Source organism: Notamacropus eugenii, chromosome 4 (genome assembly GCF_028372415.1).
Source record: "Notamacropus eugenii isolate mMacEug1 chromosome 4, mMacEug1.pri_v2, whole genome shotgun sequence".
NCBI classification, from domain to species: Eukaryota; Metazoa; Chordata; class Mammalia; order Diprotodontia; family Macropodidae; genus Notamacropus; species Notamacropus eugenii.
The window spans coordinates 341,289,541-341,312,759 of NC_092875.1; the positions used below are offsets into that span (position 1 = coordinate 341,289,541).

General features: G+C 36.5%; 1 protein-coding gene across 3 annotated transcripts in view; it reads right to left on the reverse strand.

Moving 5' to 3' along the window:
- MOCOS (molybdenum cofactor sulfurase) overlaps positions 1 to 23,219 on the reverse strand; it is a 118,809-nt gene that overhangs the window by 46,073 nt on the left and 49,517 nt on the right. For all 3 annotated transcript variants that reach the window (XR_011966214.1, XM_072605268.1, XM_072605269.1), the window contains 3 exons: positions 17,985 to 18,066; positions 7,330 to 7,454; positions 169 to 274 (listed from right to left, as the gene is read on the reverse strand). Coding sequence is in view for 2 of the 3 variants with exons in the window: in XM_072605268.1 (XP_072461369.1) it covers positions 169 to 274; positions 7,330 to 7,454; positions 17,985 to 18,066 (313 nt within the window). In the remaining variant the exon portion in view is untranslated. The remainder of the gene's footprint in view (positions 1 to 168; positions 275 to 7,329; positions 7,455 to 17,984; positions 18,067 to 23,219) is intronic.

A 23,219-nucleotide genomic window follows, 5' to 3' on the forward strand; every position in this document is an offset into this window, starting at 1 on the left:
TATTTGTTGAATTTGTTGAACACCAATAAGATGAGTCACATTTTGAAATGAACAGGAGGACCACCCCAGAGAGCAGCAGAAGCTGCTAAAAAACGGTTGCCTACAAAATATCCATCATTTGCCAACAGCTTACATGGCTCTGACTCTTCTTAAGAAAGTATTTCTTACCTTGCATTTAACAGCTGATAAAGGTCCAAAACACTAGCTCTATTTATCAGGAGATATTGTGCTTCATTTACCAGAGAAAGGGTGGCTGTTGTGGCATGCGATGGATCTAAAAAGAAACAAGTCAGTATTTTAATGTCATAGTTAGAAGCAAATATGCTACGTCTTGTTTAGTAAAATACCGTCATTCCAGCAAGGTTTGCTTTAAAGATTTTCAAAAAACGAGTCCAGTCCCCATTCATTTGCATTCAAAAAATTAGAGAAGTATTTTGCCAGAAAAAAAGTTGGAAGGCCTAGTCATAACACAAAAAATGATGATGATAAAATAATATGATTTTGTAATTAAAAGCATACCCAAAATAGAAACAATCAATAAAAAAATTTTGCAACAAAATAAAATCTTTCCAAAGGGAAAATAAACCACAGAACCAGAAACTTCAACCATCTCCTTCCTCCCTGTGTTTCACATTGTGTTCTTACCACAGAAAAAACAGTACCTTAGGGCTGGTCTTAGATGAACTTAACCTGTGACTTTGAAACCATGGTGATTCTTTACTTCCCCCTCCCCCACTTTTTCAATCAGTTGAATTTGCTGGTCTCTTTCCAAATACCTTCGCCCAGTCATACTCACTTTGTGTGACCCCTTATAAAGCTTAGACTTAGTTTGAATACCCCACCCTATGAAACTCACCAAAGGAAGACTCAGTATTTCTAAATGTGCTTTGCAATGGAGGGTCATGCTAATGTGTTTTGGGACAGGTGAGTTTCTAGCTAATAATAACAATAATTCACATTTATATAGTTCTTAGAGATTTATGAGATACTTTCCTAACATCTCCATGAGGAGACTGGTGCATGGGCAGTTATTGCCATTTCTCAAGGTGGCTGAGAGATTAAATAATTTGCCTGTTTGCCTGAGATGTCACAGGTAGTATAAGTATCAGAGGTAAGGATTCAAATCCGAGGAGCATGGCTAGAGTTAGTGCTCCTTCCATTAATACACATGAGGAAGTTAATGTGGTACAGTGGAAAGAGCTCCTGCATCAGGAGTCAGGAGGACCTGAGTTCAAATCCAGTCTCAGGAACTTAATAACGGTGTGACCCTAGGTAAGTCACTTAACCCCATTTGCCTCAGTTTCCTCATCTGTAAAATCAACTGGAAAAGGAAACAGCAGACCACTCCATTATCTTTGCCAAGAAAACCCCAAATAGGTCACAGAAGAGTCAGACACAACTGAAATAACTCAACAACAATAAAAATATATCATCTGCAGGTTATTTAGATTATATTAAGGTTACTTCTGTTTGCAGAGCAGTCTGGTACAGAGCTAGGGGCTTCACTAAGGGTCCTTGACTCATCAAAACAAGTTTTATTATATCCACAAAGGGTTGACCATCACTGGGCATTGACTGGTTGCTATAATTCAGCTGTGATACATCTAAAGAAGCTGGACAGAGCAGTTGGGAGCAGAGACAGTTGTAAGAAGGTAGATATGAATTAGTGTCATGTGACTCCCAAATTCAGAAACTTCACAACATGCTGAAATGAACTGATTTATTAATTCCTTAAGATTAGTTGTATAGCCAACCAAATTTCAGTTGGGTAAAATATATCTGTATAAAAATATACTTCTTCAAACTAATTATAACAATAACAGTAGTCGTTGTCATAGAATAATAGAGCTAGAGCCAGGAGGAACCTCGGACTCATCAACCTTGGACTCAACAACCCTCCTTTTGTTGTTATTCAGTAGTTTCAGTTGTGTCTGACTCTTTGTGACTCTTCTTTGGGTTTTTCTTGGCAAAGATACTGGAGTGGTTTGCCATTTCCTTCTCTAGCTCATTTTACAGATGAGGGAACTGAGGCAAACAGGGCTAAGTGTCTTACCCAGGGTGACGTAGCCAGTGAATACAACATACAGTATATACAATATACTGAATACAGTGAATACAATACAAATCTGAGGCCAGATTTGAACTCAGGATGATGAGTCTTCCTGACTCCAGGTCCAGCACCTTATCCACCATACCACTTAGATACCCAAATCTTCCTTTTACAAATAAGAAATGATGGTTCAGAGAAATTAAACAACTTCTCTTAGGTTACAACGAGGAGAAAAATGGCAGCCAGAATCTGAACTTGGGTCCTGTAACTTTCGATTCATGGTTATCTCCAGTATACCACACTGCCTCCCCCTAAGTCCATGCTTCATCATAATGTGGAGGATATCTTGGGTTCTGGAATACTATGCCAACAGAGCTGAAGCTCTGGCAGGTTCTAGCCAGCTAGAAGTGCTTTAAATATGGTCTGAAGACAAAAGGAAGTTGTAGCTGAATAAAAGGTGAATTTACAGGTCCTCCTTGAAGAGGCAAACAGTGCTCATGATAAACAAATGCCAAAAAGAAAATGACTATAAAAATAAGCTTATGCAATAGCATCTTTTGGAGAGGAGGAAAAAGTAGAGAAATTCTAAGATCCTGATAATATCATCCAATTAAATCAACACAATTAATACACACACAGTGTGAAATCACTCAAGGATAACAACGAATTATGTTACAAAACAAAAACTCAAAGATCAAGAATTAGAAAAGACCTCAAACCCATCTGATTCAGCTCCCTCATTTTATATGAGGAAACTGAAGTTCAAAAAGGTTAAATGATTTGCCTATTGTCCCACAAGTAGTAAGTATCAGAATCAGCATATGAATCAAAGGTATCTGACTCCAGAGCTAGTATTCTCCAAGGAAACAAATGGTTACCAATGTGGGAATAATTTCTAAATTATTAATTTCAAAGGTAACACCACTTTGAGGAACTGAAATTCAAGATATATTAAAGAAGGAAATTAAACTCTTGGGGGAAAGCACAGATTTTTATTAATGCCCCCCCAAATGTGACAGAGAAAATATTGATAACTGGCTCGTGTTATTAATAATTAATTAATTTTATATTATTATAATTAATTGTGAATTATTCATTAGTCCTTGGTGTATAGCCAGGTCATCAACTTGTAGGAGCAAAGGTCAATATCAAATTATATGATTAAATAAAAACCAGAGGATAGGGCATTTTATTAAAACAGCCATGGCCTAACCTAATTAACCAAGCTATTGATGCTAAAAGACGGGAAATAAATAAAAGAACAGACATCAATGCAGACTGTCATCATTTCCTAAGGAAATTTAATCAACATAAGTTATCACAATGAATATACATCCAAAGAGCCTAGAATCACCCTGCCTCTGATACTTAGTTTTGTGACCCTGTGTAAGTCACTTAACCACTTTGCCTCATTTTCCTCGTCTGTAAAACGAGAGATCTGGCCTCAGTGATGTCTTTAAGATTCCATCTACTTCTAAATCTATCGTCTTATGATCCTTGCTTAGAGAGCTATGGCAAACAGTGGTTGCTGGTTTAGAAAGTAAATTTAATTAATTCTTAAGGAAGAGGAGAGCAAAAGCATATGATACTACTTCATTAAACATCAAGAAACAAGAGAGGGGGAAAGAAGGTTTATAGAAAGCTTGCACTTAGAGATAAAACTGGAAAGAGGGTAACAGAGAAAAAATGGAAAATATATGCTACGATTTCTATAGCAAAGTCTGTTCTTATCAATACCAGTGGAACCACCCTATTTTAACAACCAACATAGCCCTAGTATGCTATCTGAAGAAGCAGCATAAATGACACTAAAGAAAAAAAGAAGGTAGAAATAGCAAGGATTAAATCAGATGTAGACAGAGGAGGTCCACATTGAAGGTAACATGACTGAGAGACTGAAATTCAAGATATATTAAAGAAGGAAATTAAACACTAGGAGAAAAGCATGGATTTTATTAATACCCCCCCAAAAAAAGTGCCAGAGAAAATATTGATAACTGACTGGTGTGACTACTCTCTGATCTCTTCACAATCTTCATAAGACTTATCCTCATTTATATAAAAGGCATCCTTGATGAAAACATAAGTGAAAGAAAGAAGCAAGTCTTTACAAATGCTGTTCTACAAGGTATCACATCTTTACAGTCACATAATTGATGAAAGGTGTAAACAATAAAAGATGCTACTGGACTTAGACTGTTAACTATAAAAAAGTGTTCAACTGTGGGATAAAATGAGGTCTCACTTCACATGTTCTCAACGAACAAGGAGTCCTTACAGGCATATGTCAAAATCATATGAGATTTCCTAAAAGATGTCACATTGCTTGTCTGATGACCACACACACATACACACACACACTTATTAATTGCAAGTGAATCATAACACAAGAAGACATGGTTTCCACAGGTATTTTCCACTTTTATCAAGGATATCCAGTGCAAAGAGCAAATTGGAAGATTAAGTCCCTTTGGATGTTCCCACTTGTGCATTATACTATTTTCATCCATTTCATCCAGTGCCAAATCATTATAGAACTTCCTAAATGAGACCTATACTCACTTAAAAGAATGTGGCTCCATTATACACACAGGGGGGAAAAGTGAAAATTACAGATGAAGATGAAAATTATCTACTGTCCTGATTGTGAAACATAACTAGATGAACAACCCATACAACTAGACCAACAGCACATGTATCTTGTGACTAACAGTGGACAACAAACTAGATCCCAGCTTGAATATGAGGAGAATGGTCTGGCTTGTCTTTGGAAAATCTCATCATGTTTTTAATAGTCCAAAGACAATCCAGCCCGCTTTCCTCCTATGGCTCACTTCTGATCCAACTTATTGTATCTCTCCAAGTTATATGTACTAATGGACCAGCTCCATAAGTTGTCCATACCACTGCAAATCATAGTCTGGACAACAAAATCTTCAAAAAATGAGTTTAATCAAATGAGATCAAATAAAATAGTAATCATAAAGTGTTTTAGCACAGTGCCTGGCATATAGCAAATGCTATAAAAATACTAGTTATTATTATTAATCCACTTTTTTTTCCTGGGTGGATAGTTACATCAACTTCTTTAAAGTGCTTGTACACAAATGTTAGAAGGATCTGCACTATTCTGGAGTTTACTACAATCAGTATATCATCTGCAACCAAGAACATTTGGAAGACTTCACCATCTAGAGGGACTCTCTTCTCAACTTGGGCTCAATTTCCTCCATGACAGTAGCAAATATCTTGGAGGAGCATGTGTTTCCCTGCTTAATATTAATAGTCAGATGGCTGAACAAAGTTATCTCTGTGACCTCTGAGAGTCATTTATGATGTTGACATATGAGAGATCTATTATTGGACAAGAGTCTCTAAGGTGGTATTTGGTTTTACAAAATCAGAGCCTTTTTAAAAGTTAAACAGAGTGGCATCTTTTGGTCTTTACATCTTTCAGTCAGTTGTGTGATCTACTGTGGAATATTGCTTTCAAAGACTTGACTATTTTACAAGGCCTCTATATATGTGTAGTTTATTCTCATTAACATTTATATAAATTGGAAAGTGAGCTATGTACTGGAAGTTATTAGTGTTCTTTCAGTTGCTTCCTTGAGGGTGACAAAGAGCTGAGATTCTTTTATACACTTTCAGTATGTTCCCTTCCTTCAGACACCACAATGCCCTCTTAATTATGTTGGCTCTATAAAAGACCTCTTCTGTCGAGCTGTTTTCCTAACTTTGTTTTCTTCATTGTCATTTCCATTTTCTCCACAAACAGGTCTAGAGCTGTGATGTTTGAGTCCAAATGGGTTGGCTCTACTATCCTTGGTGATGAAAAGAATTTTGTAGAAAAATACTTGCATTTCCATTTTTCATGTGTGTTCCCCTCCTTCCCTTTTGATCCTTAAATTCCTTCAATTTGACTTTGCTTATTTGGGTCTTATGCCAAGCTTTCTTTAAACTTGTTTTTTCTTTCATTGTTTCTTACTGTTTTATGAGGTGATTCTGCTCATAATTTTCTACTATACTTCTCCATAAAATTTTACCAATGAGTTTATATTTTAAACTGGAGTTGCCCTGGGCTGTTCTATCTCTGTACTTCTAAAAGAACAAGTATTTACTGGCTAATGAGTCTTTTATGCTTTTCTTTTAAGTTCTTGTTATAGCAATGGATTTACATCAGTTAAATTATTGTATAAAATTGCTATCATCCATGTCAATGTACTTTTCTATAACCATTTTCCACTTTAGATATTAAGAACTTGTTTGAATATGTCAGATTGGAGTTATTTCGATTGCACGCCATATCTTTTTCTCATTATTCTTTCTTCTGCTAGCTTTATATCTGTTTTAATATTTGCCCTAAAAAGCTGATGGTTTCACCATACACATAACTACCACAACAGTACCAAGTTATTTCCTGTATGTCAAAATACTTTCAATTTCTTTTTTTTTTTTTTTATCACTTGGTGTTCACTGTATCTGGGACTTGCCGATTCTTTTCTCTACAAAAATGTTGATAATTTATAGACAAAATTTCTGAGTAGTCTACAAACCTAGATCCTACTCCTGATTCTACTTTCCAATATATTTTTTACCATTTTTGAGTAACATGAGTTACCAACTATCATAGCTTATGTTAATGCAATTTTTGAGGGTCTTTGAATGATTTCTTTGTAGAATTCATATACCTCAGCAACAGATGTTGATACATCAGCTGCAATTATTTTCAAGGTAAAATTAAGCAATTTGCAGAGGGACAGAGGCAAGATTAGAATTTATATCTTCTGATGGTAGTTTAATGCTTAATAATTTATTAAGTGCATTATTATCATTATTTATTAGGTGCACATTATTATAATATTATTATAGTGCATATTATTATAATTATATATTATATATAACAATTAAATATATAATTATAATAAATTATTAATTTATTGCATTATATCAATTTATTAGGTGCATTATATCAAAAACTTCTGTACGTAAGCTCAGTACAAGTCTGAGACCTGAACCCTAGGAAGAGAGGGGTTGAGATCAACCCTCATAACCCTCTCAAACAGCCTATCTACCATTACACATTCACTAATCAATAACATGTCACCTTGCCTGGAATAGAGTCAGTAATTTCTCCTTTCTAATATGAAAGATGGCACATGCATAAGAATATGTCTTCCTATAAATTAAGTCCACATGTAATACTGATATATGCAAGGGCCAACATACTAGATGAACCTAGATCCCAATTTTCCGAGAGCCAAGCTAAATTGATTTACCTTTTCCAAATTTCTTATTTGCATTTCTTTTGAAATTTGAACTTTGTTTGATCAAACGACATTGACGACCAAAAAATTTTGACAACCAGTCTGAAATTTTTTCCCCACAATCATATGTATTTACCCTAGAAAGAAAAAGACACAGAGATCATTAGTGTTTCCTTAAACAATAATTTATAATCGCTCCCAACTTTCTTTCAATTTTCAAATGCAAGGACAAAAAAAATTTTGTCTAGGCAACACTCAGGGTAAGTGAAATCTCTCATATTTAAAGGCAAATGAGATGGTGGGAAAGGGGAGAGAATGAATGTTTTTAAAGGCAGAGAGAACTGACAATTTTGATAAGATACTTAAAAGCTGCTGCCTGTGTGAACCCTTCATGGGGAGAATAAAGCTTTAGAAATCATTTTGAAAAGCATTATATATGTAATTATAGCCATCAAGAACCACAAAGCTTAGAATTTCACACTTTATAAGAATTACAACCTTGTTATTTGAAAAAGCCCTAAGGTCACAGTTCTGACTTGTTTCTTGAATCAGATTTAGTTTTTTGTTTTGTTTTGTTTTTCCTTTTGAGGGGGCAGGGAGCAAGTAGGAGCTGCATGCAAGTCTCTGAAAAATAGGCAAACACTGCCAGGTTTTGTTCTACAATGTCCTAAATGTGATTTGGAAGGTACAAACACAGGTGTTCTTAAAATCCTCTTTACTTCTTTTTCTACCAAGGAAACATCTTGCTCTGGAAAGGTGAGGCAAACACAAGATCTCATTATGTAGCTTTCCCTTTCTTGTGGGCTTTTAGGAGATTATCTATAATTTGGCAACTAATTTTGTCACAAATATAGAATAACACCAAGCTAACTGGATTTTTTTACACGGTACATCTTATTCCTCTTCTATCCATGTGGTGATCTGAGGTGTTATTTAATAGCTTCTGAAAATATTCAGTCCAATAATTTCTTAGTCTGTGTAGTACACAAAACTACAACTGTTAAAACACAGAAACATAAAATAATGAAGAATTTTTGAAGTTCCATTATATTCCAATATTCAATGGCTCTGTGAGCTTCTTGATGGGAATGCCAATGGTATAGATTTCAATCCATCCATGTCCTGCCCTTGTCCTCCTAGGAATACCACAAAGGATTTGCCCAACCCAGAAAGATGGAGACATTTCTCTAGGCCTATCAACATTCCATGAGTAACAGAGCTGCACTTGAGCCTGTCTATTATCTCCTCCTTTTCCAATCATACATTTCCTACAAGATATCTTTTATGCTATTTTCCAGCTCATAAATAATCTTCAGTAATATGAAAAAGCAGGTTCAACCCACTTATACCCATCATCCAGCTGTCAACAATCCCTGAACTACCCATGATTTCAACTCCCCAGAGACTGTGGTATATATGATTTGCAGCCATTTAGCATCGCTGGGAGAATACTAGTATTAAAAAGATGGCTTGTAGAGCCCTAGCTTGTAGTCATTAAAGGTACAGATCAATTTCCTAACACAATCTAGTCTGAATCCTTCTAGTTCTTATCCATTTGCAGTATTTGTCTAAGAGGGGTGTGTGTGTGTGTGTGTGTGTGTGTGTGTGTGTGTGTGTGTGTGTGTGTGTGTGTGTGTGTGTGTACATACATACAGAGAGGGAAAGAGAGAGAGAGGCTCTGAATGGGCTGCCATACAACTATATTTAACAACCATTTATTTATATATTATTACCATGTAAATAATGAAATATGTACAAGAATTATACAGAGTACATAGAAGGTAATCTCAAAAGGCGAGGCACAATCATCTTCTATAGAATGTAGGAGCCAGGTCTTAAAGGAAGCCAGGGAAACTAAAAAGAGAAGATAAGGGCAGAGAGCAAGCCAAGCATGAAGCACAGCCAGTGTAAAGGTACAGAAAAAGGAAACAAAGCATCATATTTGAGGAACAACTAGTAAGCCAGTTTAGGAAGATCATAGAATATATGGAAGGGACAAAGTATGAGACCAGAAATATAGGCAAGGGACAGATTATAAAGGGCTTTAAGTGCCCAATAGAGGACTTTATATTTCATCCTGGAGGTAATACATAGCAACTAGAGTTTATTAAGCAAGAAATGACATAGACAAATCTAAACTTTGGGAGAATCATTTGACATAGGGAGACCAATTAGAAAATTAATGCAATAATCTAGTCAAGCAGTCATGAGGGCTTGAACTAGAGTTGTGGCTATGTGAGTGAAAGAAGTAATTGGAGGTGAAAAATGTTGTAAAGGTAGATTTGTTGATTGATTGGATATGCAGATCAAGGGACAACCAGGAGTGGAGGATGACATCAACTTTACAAACTTGAGTGGCAAGGAAGATGGTGATGTCCTTCCCAGGGAAGTTCAGAAGGGAGAGATTTGGAGAAAAGATGAATCCTGTTTTGGACATGTAGAGCTTGAGATATCAATTAGACATCCAGTTTGTTGAAAAAGTTTTTTAAGATTAGAGACTGGAACTCAGGAGAGAAACTCTCCTGGGACAAGAGGTATTCTTTCATCCATTTGTATTTTCCTTTGTGGTCCAATTTCACTTTAATAGTTGCGGATATCCAAAGGAAAAAGGAAAAACATCTATATGTGCAAAAATATTTATAACAGTGGTGACAAAGAATTGGAAAGTGAGAGAGTACTCATCAATTAGGGAAAGACTGAACAAATTCTGGTATGTGGACATAAGATTAAATACTATCGCTCTGTAACAAAGAAGAAGGGATGGTATCAGAGAAAATTGGGAAGAGTTGTATGAACTGAAGCAGAGTGAAGTGAATAGAGCCAGAAGAATAATTTATACAATTACAATATATAATAGTTAATTATAATTACAAAAAAAACAACTTTGGAAGACTGGAATTCTGATCAACACAATGACCAGCCATAGTTCCAGAGAACTATGCTACCCACCTTCTGACAGAGAGGTAATGAACTTCAGAGAACAGATTAAGACTTTTTTTTGGATATTGCTAATGTAGAAATTTGCTTTGTATGACTATGCATGTTTATAATAGAGGTTTCTTTTTCTTGCTTTCTCAATGGGAGGGATTTAAGAGAGGTGAGAGGGGGAAAATTTGGATCTTCATGAAAATAAGATAAAATTGAATTTTCAAAAACAGTTGTAGATCTCATTGAGGACACTTTATTCTATTCCAGAATTTGATACTACAAGGCACAGTGGAGAGAACCCTGAATTTATAGTCAGAGGACCTGGATTCAAATCTTCTTTTGACAATTTATCATCATTTATGAGACCTTGGGCAAATCATTTTACATCTCTGGGCCTCAGTCCCCTCATCTATATAATAAGAGAGTTGGTCTAGATTATCTGAAACGTCCCTTCCAAAGCTAAATTTGTAATCCTAGAACCAGGTGTTATTTGAGGAGGGAATTGAAAGTTCCTTTAATTTCTAAAAGCATGATCCTATGGGCAGAACCAAGATGGCGGAGTAGAAAAAAGCATTGACTCTACTGCTTCCCCCACAGCCCACAAAATACCTGTAAAAAATGACTCTCAACAAAGTCTAGAGCAGTAGAAGCCATAGGACAACAGAGCAAAAGAGATTTCCAGCCAAAGGTAACCTGGAAGGTCGACAAGAAAGGTCTACCTCACAGGACCCTGAGCTGAGTGGAGCCCAGCCCTGGCCATGAGGCATGGGGAAGAACAGGACCAGAATAGGCTTCCAGGGCAGAATCCTAGCAGGGAGGGTCCCAGATATCTCAACCCACAAGTGACAAAGAAAGCTCCAAAGGTCAGTGTGGGAGGGCTTTACCAGCTGGGCCAGAGGGGAAGGGATTCCTCCACCAATAGCCCCAGGCAACAGTGGAGGCAGTGGCAGCAGACTGCAGGCAGCTACGGTGGCAGGAAGCAACCTGGGTCCATTGTCCAGGTAGCTCAGCTTAAAGCCTCTGGCAATAGGGAGCAGCTGATTTAAATCCTAGCCCTGAGTGACAGCCCTACCCCTTCCCAAAGCCCTGGGAAACAGAGCAGCTGAATCTAATCTCTTGACAAAGGATTCAGAAGTCAAGTAACTAGCTGGGAAAATGCCCAAAAAAGGGGAAAAAAATAAGACCATAGACCAAGAAGACCAAAATAAGACTTTCTTGGTGAACAGGTGTCTCTTCCCATCCTTTCAGATGAGGAAGAACAAGGTTTACTGTCACAAGAAGTTAAGACCTCTGCCTCCAAAGTGAACTTAAATTGGGCTCAGGCAACAGAAGAGCTCGAAAAGCCAATGAGGAGAAGGAAGCATTAAAAAGCAGAATCAGCCAAATGGAGGAGAAGGTTCAAAAGCTCACTGAACTCTGAAAGAGAGAATTGAGTTCAAGGAAATGAATGACTATGAGATAAACCAAGGAGTTAAAAAACAAAACCAAAAGTTTGAAAAAATAGAAGATAATGTGAAACATCTCATTGGAAAAAAAAGTGACCTGAAAAATAGATCCAGGAGACAAAATTTAAAAATTATGGGATTACCTGAAAGCCATGATCAAAAAAAGCCTAGAAATTATCTTCCATGAAATTATCAAGGAAAACTGCCCTGATATTCTAGAACCAGAGGGTAAGATAAATATTGAAAGAATCCACTGATCACCTCCTGAAAGAGACTTGAAAAGAGAAACTCCTAGGAATATTGTGGCCAAATTTCAGAGTTCCCAGGTCAAGGAGAAAATACTGCAAGCAGCTAGAAAGAAACAATTCGAGTACTGTGGAAATACAATCAGGATAACACAGGATCTGGCAGCTTCTACATTAAGGGATCAAAGGGCTTGGAATAGGATATTCCAGAAGTCAAAGGAATTGGGATTAAAACCAAGAATCACCTACCCAGAAAAACTGAATATAATACTTCAAGGGAATAAATGGTCATTCAATGATAAAGAGGACTTTCAAGCATTCATGATGAAAAGACCAGAACTGAAGAGAAAATTTGACTTTCAAACACAAGACTCAAGAGAAGCATGAAAAGGTAAACAGAAAAGAAAAATCATAAAAGACTTTCTAAAGCTGAACTGTTTACATTCCTACATGGAAAGAAAATATTTATAACTCTTGAGGCTTTTCTCAGTATTTGGGTAGGTGGAGGGATTGTACATACACACACACACACACACACACACACACACACACACACATAGATAGAGAGTACAGGCTACATTGAATCAGAAGAGATGATATCCACAAAAAAATAAAATAAAAATTAAGGGATGAGGGAGGAAAATACTGGGAAGAGAAAGGGAGAATTGGAATAGGGAAGGCTATAACTCATAAAAGAGATAAAGAAAAATCTTGTTCAATGGAGGAGAAAAGGGAGAAGGGGAGAGGGGAAAAGTGAAGCTACTCTCTCCACATATAGCTTAAGGAGGGAATAACATGCTCACTAAATTTGGTATGAAAATCTATCTTATACTACAGGAAAGTAGAGGAGGAGGTGGCAAGTGGGGTGAGGGGAATGATAGAAAGGAGGGCAAATGGGAGAAGGGAGTAACTAGAAATAAACACTTTTGGGAAAGGACAAGGTATAAGGGGGGAAAGAGTAGGACAGAGGGCAATATAGTTAGTATTACACAACATGATTATTATGGAAGTCTTTTGCAAAATGACACATATATAGCCTGTATTGAATTGCCTGCCTTCTCAGTGGGGATGCGTAGACAAGGAGGGAGGGAGGGAATGAATTTGGAATTCAAAGTATTAGAAATTAATGTTGAGAATTACTATTGCATATAACTGGGAATGGGGTATAGAAATTTATCTTGCCCTACAAGAAAAGAGAGAAGATGGGCATAAGGGAAGGGTGGGGTGTGATAGGAGGGAGGGCTCATTGAGGAAAAAGATAATCAGAATGCAAGGTATTAAGGGGTGGGGGAGGGGAGAGATGGGGAGAAAAATTGGACATGCTACAAAGTGATATAAAAGCAATTAGTATTAAAACAATTGACTGAATTAATTACTGAGAATAAATCAGAGACATCTTTAGTTTGGGAAAAGAATTTTAGTCTAAATCTCCTAGAGGTTGGTAACCTCAGGTAAAATTTGGCATTGATGGAAAAGTTAAGGTTTTAATGGTAAATTTGATTTTATGATCGTCATTTAATCAGGAACTAGAACATGTATAGAGAGGCATGTAAGCCACTTAAGACTTGCCTCAAAAGATGTTCCTTAGCCAATGTGAAATTATAGTCATATCTGAAATCTGGTTATTGGAACTTGGTATTTTAAGATTCTACGGGACCATTAACTGACTGTTCTTCTGAGTCTAACTCCAGGTATGGATAGCAACAAAGGTGGTCTGAGCCTCTAATCCATGATGCCAGTAAGCCTGTGAGATGCTGGTATGAACTGCAAAAGGTGATCTCATGGGAAGAGTGGGAGAGTGGCTGTTCAGCCTGGGCTGAGGTAGGATTCTCCTCACTCAATTTCCCCACTGACACATGGCAGACTTTAAGCCTCACCGAATGCACGTTGACAATCTAATCCTGCCTGGAATTGACATGAAATTGGAGAGATATTGTTTTCCTGCAATGTCCCTACTCTTAGAGGCAATTTCCTATAGTCAAAAGGTTTGTAAGCTTAATACCAGATCTATTAAATTATAGATTGTTGGTAGGGGAACATCTGAGGTTAAGTCTAAAATTAAGCTATTAGGCTTAGGACTTTAGACCAACAACAATAAGTTAGGGTCCTTTAATTCTTAGTAATAGCGTGGAGACAATTAGGTCAAGGGCTTATGAAGTTACCATATATAGTTATTATTTGTGTCTCAGCTAGTTAATGTTAAAAAAAAGATTTGTTTGTGGTCTATATTGTAAATGCTTTAAAAGAAATATCACCTGACCAACAGTTGGAGTTGTTTTATGTGGTATGAACTGTGTTAAAAATGAAAAATTTTAAAAAATATATGATTCTATGATCCACCAAAAGGAATATCAGAAAGGCTTCATTATCTATGGAAATCTCTCTGATTTGGACGCTACAGAGGACACTATGATGATGTTTTTGGGGGCAGAGATGGTTACATATCTCCATGTTTTATTCCTCTTTTGATGTTAATGATCAAAGGGTCACTGAACGAAGTAACCTCTGTGGTTGCCTCTATCGAAGAACTTCGTATGATTATAGCATATACATGGAAGATAGCTTGTTAGAGAAGAGTCCTTAAGGCTGCATTTTGCTCTACTGAAGAAAATGCTCTTTTACAATCTACAAACAATAAACACTTTTCACTAAATTTTGTATCCATAAAGAAAGGGTCTGCTGGAGAATATAATTTGTAAAAGCTTATCTATTCCTTCCTCATATTCTCAAGGTTCATATTCTTTATTGTCATAAATATTTTATAGAACTAAGAAGGTAAGCGCATGGCCCATGTTGCTGATGTCATAGCCTTGTTATCTTTTTGTTGTCTTTTCTTCTCCCCCTTTTCATTTGCTAACAATTGATATTTGTTCCCAAACATTTAGTATCATTTCTTCTTCTGGGATATCTAGAAAACCAGAATTAAACTCATATTGTATATTCTTCTCTTCTAGAAATTTACTTTGTTGACTCTTTCTGTACTTGCTGGTTGATCCATCTCATAGAAATAAGAAACCCTCAACTTACCTAGTACTGAAAAAAAAAGCTTTGAGTATACTGTTAACCTATACATTGTTGTAGTTTAGTCAATTAGTCGTGTTCAACCCCTTGTGACCCCATTTGGGATTTTCTTGGCAAAGATACTGAGTTTGCTACTTCTTCTTCAGCTCATTTTTCAGATGAAAAACCTGAAGCAAACAGGGTTAAGTGACTTGCCCAGAGTCATACAGCTAGTAAGTGTCCAAGGCCAGATTTGAACTTCAGGCCTGGAGCTCAATCTACTACGCTACCTAGCTGTCGTCAACCTGTTTACTGCCCCTATAAAGCACACTTTAATTTAAAGCATGCAATCATGAGTATAATTGTGCTACAAGAAAAGATGAGACCTGGGTTCAACTCATATTTCTTATACTTATTTATTTGGAAAGTCACTTAAAGTCCCTAGATTTCAGTTTTCTCATCTGTTAAATGAGAGGCTTGGACTCTGAATCTATAATGCTCTAGATCAATAATGATTGAATGATCTTGAAATTGTTCCTTCTTTAAATATGCATTCCCAGAAGGGAGCAGAATGCCTGGCACATAGTAGACATTTAATGTATGCTTGTGAATTGATTGATTAATCTTATGAATGATGTTGTACAAAAATATTTATAGCAGCTCTCTTTGTGGTGGCCAAAAACTGGAAATCAAGGGGATGCCCATCCATTGGGGAATGGCTGAATAAATTATGGTATGTGAATGTAATGGAATACTATTACGCTATAAGAAATGATGAATAGGAAGACTTCAGAGAGGCCTGGAAAGACTTATATGATCTGATGCTGAGCAAAAGGAGCAGAACCAGGAGAACGTTGTGCACAGCAAAGACCACAGTGTGCGAGAGTTTCTTCTGGTAGACCTGGAACTTCATAGCAATGCAAGGACTTAAAACATATTCCCAGTGGTCTTCTAAGGCAAAATGCCTTCCACATCCAGAGAAAGATCTATGGAATTCAATTGCAGAATGTAGCAGATCATTTTTTTGTATGTATTGCCTTTTGGTTTGATAGATGATTTCTCCCATTCATTTTAATTCTGCTACACAGCATGACTATAGTGAAAGTATTTAATACGAATGTATGTGTAGAACCTATAGAGGCTTGTATGCCATCTCGGGAAGGGAGGGGGAAAGGAGGGAAAAATAATAATCTAAGTTGTATGGTAGTGATTGTGGAACACGGAAAATAAATAAAATTAATTTAAAAAATCTTATGACTGATGAAAGACATTTGAATGAAAATAAAACATAGGCAGGGTTTTATTTAACTTCCCCCCCCCCCCCAAAAAAAAGTCTGGGCATTTGTTGTAAAATCTATATGAGAAAACTGATACAGTTTGCATTAGCATAGGGAAGTTATAAAGCCCCAGGAATCTAAATTGCATACTTACAACTATTGTTTTCTATAAGTATAAGAGTGGTTCTTTCATAAAATTTGTAAATTAAAAAAAAAAACTGATGAACAGGCTTCAGAAAAACCTGGAAAGACTTGAATGAACTGATGCTGAGTGAAGTGAGCAGAACCAGGAGAACATTGTACACAGAAACAGCCAGACTGTGTGAGAACTAACTTTGATGGACTTAGCTCTTCCTAGCAATGCAAGGATCCAAGATAATCCAAAGGAACTGTGATGGAAAATTCTGTCCACATCCAGAGAAAGGACTAAGGAGTCTGAATGCAGATTGAAGAATATTATTTGCTCTACTTTTTTTCTTTTTTTCTTTGTTTCTTCTTTCTCGTGGTTTCTTCCATTGGTTATAATTCTTCTTTATAACATGACTAATGTGAAAATAGGTTCAATATGAATGTATATGTAGAGCCTATATCAAATTACACAGTGCCTTAGGGTGAGGGAGGGGAAAGATGGGGAAAAAATTTGGAACTCAAAATCTTATGGAAGTGAATGTTGAAAAGGAAAAAGAAATACATTTTTTAAAAAGCATGTAATCTGACTCAAGAGAGTTGAGTCATACTTGGGCCACAGACAATTTTTTTACTTTTTTCTATTTTTTCTTTTTTACTATTATATATATATTTAATTCATATATATATATATATAATATATATTTATATATTTTACTATTATATATTTTTCTTTTTTACTATTTTCTACCTGATCTAAGAAGCCTCAGGTTCCAGCACTGAAGAAGCGATATCTACACAGATAATAAACATCTATGTGGAGGATTTTGAACACTGGAATCTGGGAACACACAGCCGAGAATGTCTAATAAACCCTAACCCAAGGCCATGGGAAGAATCAGATGACATTCCCTTTCTTTTTTCCCATTTTTCAAATCTCCTTCCACAGTTTAAATGTTCAAAGAAACTAAAATATAAATCTTGGAAGGGATCAAATTAAAATGCTAAAAAGCACAAAGCAAACTTGATAAGTCAGAAAACTGTTTAGGACTCTCATAGTCTATATGGGCAGCTGAGGGTTTTCCTGTGCATAGGAAAGACCAGAAACCTTACCATATTGCTTTCTTCATGTGCCTACTATCCAGATGTTATGAGTGGACTCAAAGACAGAGACCTCATAAATCTTTTTTTATTATTTTAGTTTTAATTTATGGAATAAAACAAGCATTTCCACAACATAGTATAATAAAAAAGATGACCTTGGGAAGCATTCCCCCACCTAGAAATGCCTGAAGTCTCAATAAGGAGTCACACTCCTGCACCATGAGATCAATGCCAGGTGATGACACCTCAAAATTTTCATCTCAATAAATTTGGCTTCAGATGCCTAAGTGTGTACAAGAGCTATTTTTTATGTTTCTGGTATGGCCACTAACCACAGAATTGCCCATTTGCTGGCAAATGATAGAAAAACCAATAAGTTCATCAATAAGTTCACTAAGTAATATCATTTAACTACTGTAAATAATTTATTATTACCCTAAAAAAACCTTTTACTCAATACCTACTATGCAGCACTAGGGTATCTACATGCTTATAACAGACTTAGAAATTAAAATCAGAGATCTGCATTTTAAAATTCTTACCTGTCTGCACAGACTTTGCTCTGACAAATCTGATATTCTTCTCCACTATTTTCGTCTAGAGGCACATCTATAGGTTCCATCCCTACATGAATAAAGGTTAAAGACAATTATGATACTGAAAAACTATATCTAAGTAGATTTCTTTAGTTGAACCAAAAGTTGCTTGTATAAAGGACATGTGTGGGCCTTGGTGATCTTTTTGTAACATAAGATTTTTATTAACATTTTCTTCAATAGATCATCTGATACCACAGCCAGGGCTCTTTTTATACACCTGCCCTGGGTTCAAATTCACACTTGCTGTATCCACAAATGAATCATAAGCCTCAGTTTCCTTATTTATAATATGGGGATAATAATATTTAGATTCTCTATTTTAACAAGCTGTTGTCAAGAAAGTTTGTAAACCTTAAGGTATTTATGGAGACAGGGCCCAGAATTGTGATTTCATGGATGTGACAAACTCCTAGGTGAGGCAATTCCTTCTACCAGTATAAGTTAGCACCTTCTCTGCAACTAAGACCCTCTAGCACTAAGAAATTGAGTGACTTATTCAAAGTCACACAACCAGTATGCTGGTTTAGACCCGAACTCAAGTCTTCTTGACTCTGAGAGTGGTTCCCTACCCATTCCACCATGCTGCCTCTCCACAGCATTAGACACATATGGATCATTATTGTTCGCAGAAGATAAGCTCTCCCTGTTGCTGCTAATAAGGGACAGTATAGTATAGTAGAAAGGACATTAAACAGAGAGGAAGGTAAAAGGGAGAGAATTTGGAACTGGAAATAAAATAAAATTGAATGTCCTTTGAAAAAAGATTTTCAGAGGAAGAAATTAAAGCTATCTATTTAAAAATATTTAAAAATGCTCTCAATCACTATTGATTAGAGAGATGCAAATCAAAACAACTCTGAGGTACCACATCATACCTATCAGATTGGCTAACATGACAAAACAGGAACATGACAAACGTTGGAGAAGATGTGGGAGAGTTGGAACACTCATTCATTGTTGGTGGAGCTGTGAGCTAATCCAACTATTCTGGAGAGCAATTTGGAACTATGCCCAAAGGGCTACAAAAATGTGCCTGCTCTTTGACCCAGCAATATCATTTCTGGGACTCTATCCCAAAGAGATTATAAAAATGGGAAAGGGTCCCACATGTACAAAAATATTTATAGCAGTTCTCTTTGTGGTGGCCAAAAACTGGAAATCAAGGGGATTCCCATCAAGTGGGGAATGGCTGAACAATTTGTGGTATATGAATGTAATGGAATATTATTGTACTATAAGAAATGATGAATAGGAGGGCTTCAGAGAGGCCTGGAAAGACTTATATGAACTGATGCTGAGTGAAAGGAGCAGAACCAGGAGAACTTTGCACACAGCAATAACCACAATGTGTGAGGAATTTTTCTGGTAGACTTAGTACTTCATTGCAATGCAAGGACTTAAAAAATTCCCAATGGACTCTTGAGGCAAAATGCCTTCCACATCCAGAAAAAGAACTATGGAATTGGATCGCAGAATGAAGCAGACTATTTTCTTTTGTACTATGTTTTGTTTTGTTTTATGGTTTCTCCCATTCATTTTAATTCTTCTATGCAACATGACTAAGGTGAAAATGTATTTAATAGAAATATATGTGCAGAACCTATGTAAGATTGTACACCATCTTGGAGGGAGGGGGGAGGGAGAGGGGAAGGAGGAGGAGAAGGGGAAAAAAATATAAGATGTATGGAAATGATTGTAGAACACTGAAAACAAATAAAATAATTTAATAAAAAAAAGAAAGTCTACTTTGGGGAGGAGTGAAGAAAAGGGAAGAATCAAAGACAACACCAAAGATTCAAGCATGGGAGATTAGGTGAATGGTTATGCAGGATACAATTTAAGGGCTACCTACTATGAGAGAGGGGGTTTCCTAATCACACCAGTTATTAAGAAACTATTTTCTGCTGCAAATATTTTGTATTATTTTTCTACACTTTGTACTTACTTATCTATGTACATATTGTATTCTTCACCCTATTCTCCAATAAAATATTGTCTCTTAGGAAAAAAAAGAAGTTAACTTTGGTGTCAAAGAACTTTGGTTCAAAGTCCTCGGATTTCTACTTGTGACCTACAGAAGACACTTTACCTCTTGTCTCAGTTATGGAGAAGAAGGGAGAGGAGAAGAAGGAAGAGGGGGGAGAAAGGAGAGAGAGAAGGAAGAGAAAGAGAGTAGAAGAACAGAGAAAGTAGAGACAGTCAAGGCAGAGAGGGAAGAGGGAAAAGAGAAAAAAGGTATGGGAGAGAAGGAAGGCAAGGCAGAGACTTTAGCTTTAAAGATACAGATAAGGAGGGAAACCAGCCTCCATTATGTTCCTGGACTTCCAGTACCCATAGCTCCAGAGAGTGGACTCATTTTAGTGAAATTATTTCCTCTCTCCTTGTTTGAGCTGAGATTTTATCTCACTCCCAGCTGAAAAGTTATTTTACTCTTGTGAATTCTCTCGTATATTCTGTAGAACTTCTCCAATTTCTATTCACTACTTTGCTTGGACAAATGGCTTTATTTGCTCTTTACTATTCACAATGGTCTTTTGTATAGCCAGTGTTTGGTGGGAAAGGGCAAAGCTGATGAGTATAAGCTAAGGGCTACTCTCCCCTTGAGAGATGAGAGAAGGGATTCTCATTCTGAACTCCCCCACCAGGGTCTTTTTTTTTCAATCTTACCATGATTTCCACATCTCAAACTTAAAAATCAATATTTTAACCCATTTTACAGTGATTCCTTTTATTTACATCTTGTATTTATATTAAGTATTTATGTATTGTATTATGTATATATATATTATGTACAAACATTGTATTATGTATTATTATATTGAGTTTGTCATGTAATATAAATATATTACATTTATTCCCTTTCAATTTCATCTTATTAAAAGAGACCCCATATTTTAACTTGTCAAGATTTTATTAGCTACTGATTATGTATCCAGTATGTCAACTATGCCTCTCATATTTTCATCATCTGACAATCTGGTAAGCGTGCCAAGTCAGTGATAAAGATATTACATGGCACAGGGTCAACCACAGATCACTAGGACCCTTCAGTGGAAATCCCCAACTAATTTACACTTAATTTACAGTAATTACTCTAAGAGATTTACAGTCACAGAAGTCAGAAAGATGGCAGATGAAACACATTCTTCAAAACCTTTAACTCTCTGTGAACTGATTCAAACATCTGTAGGGCAATTTGGAACTATGCCCAAGGGCTATAAAACCATGCTTATCCTTTGACTTAGCAGTACCACTACTAGGTCTGTATCCCAAAAGAGATAAAAAATAAAAAATAAAAGGACCTATGTATACAAAAATATTTATAGTGTCTATTTTCTGGAGGCAAAGAATTGAGGGGATGCCCATCAATTGGGGAATGACTGAAAAAATTTTGCTATGTGATTGTGATAGAATACTATTGTACTATAAGAAATGATGAGTAAGATACTCTCAGAAAAAACCTGGAAAGACATTCATAGGCTAATGCAGCAAAGTGAAATGTACTGTGTACAAAGTAACAGCAATATTGTAAAGATGATCACCAATGAATGACGTAGCTATTCTCAGAAATACAATGACAACTCTGAAGGACTTATGATGAAAAGTTCTTTCTATCTATCCCTAGAGAAAGAACTGGTGGTGTATTAATACAGACTGAAGCATACTTTCCAAAAAAATCTTATTTATGTTGAAGAAAAAAAACCCTTTAAGTCTGAAAAACATCCTTCTCTCCCCCCAAAAAAAGATTAATACACCATATGTAGAACAACTACAGCCAAATCTACAGACTAAAGAAAATACCTACAAGTTAAGAATTAACAACCCAGAACAATGATCCTTCAAATGCTCATTCAATGCCCTTTTCTCAGAAAATATTACGCACCCAGCAAAAAAGGTAACCTGAACCCCTGGAACCCATCGTAGGATTCCTTTAACTGCAAAACACTAGTGGGCCATAGAGCATATGAAGCAGCAGGCATGGACTCCACCCAGCAATTTGAAGAAGCAGGTAGAGGAGTGAAAACTATGGTGCCTTGTGATTGAATGTAGATTCAGTTTAGAGACCGCGTAATGTTGCAGAGAACATGGAACATATTGGTTGCTGCTGTCTTCCCACTGTGGCCAAAGTGGCAGGCAAGGATATTGGCCCTAAAAGGGGAAGAGGATGAAGGGAGAAAGTGGAATGGGGAGGGGAGAGGAACCATGTGTGATTGTGCTAGGCCTGAAGGAAAGGTGAGTGAAACACAAAGGAGGGAGAGGGATAGGGAGAGAGGGAGAGAGGGAGAGAGAGAGAGAGAGGGAGAGAGGGAGGAAGAGAGAAAGAGAAAGAGAGAGAGAGAGTATGTGTCTTGAGTCAAGAATTTGAAAAAATGTGGGTATGTTATATTGATAATATTCCCTTGATCCATAACTCCAGTGACCCCATCAAAAAGGAAATCGACTAATCTGACATGACCTGTTGTTGATTATATGTGTGAGAGATCAGTGCTTTCTTCTATAATTATTGACTAACCATGATAATCCATTCTAGATTTCCCCCAAAATCCAAGTCAAACTCATTGATCTATAGTTCACAAGACATATTCTTTTCCATTAAAAAAAAATTAGGACAATTTTTGCCCTGTTCCAAATCTGCATATGTAATGGCAAGCACCCCAGCATATACAGGAGGGCCTGCTACACAGGTTCTTAGATCTATTCTTCTAAGGAAAGTAACTTTAAAATGGGTAAACAATCTTCCTTTAATCAAGTACATGTATCATTCACTTAGTTCAGGGGAAAACGTCCTGAACTTTAGAGAAAATACAAACAGAAAGACCAAGACAGGACTTCCACCTGTCTGACTATAGACAATACATACATCATGACCAGAGAGAGAAGCAACAACATGGCGGGGGAGTCCTTAATGGCTACCAGGGCCTCCTCGAGCCTGGTCACACAAACACTCTCTCAGTGATTTGAGTCACAAAGTAAAAGTCTCACCTCAGAGTACATATATACATACATATATATATATATATGGAAGGATGGATGGATATGGATGGATGGATATATGTATGGATATGTAGATATATGGATATATGTAAATAGATATAGACACTTTTCAGAACTGAAGGGCATGACCCTGTGACCTAGTGCCTCATTAGCAATCAACAAAAGGTGTGGGCCTTCATAAAA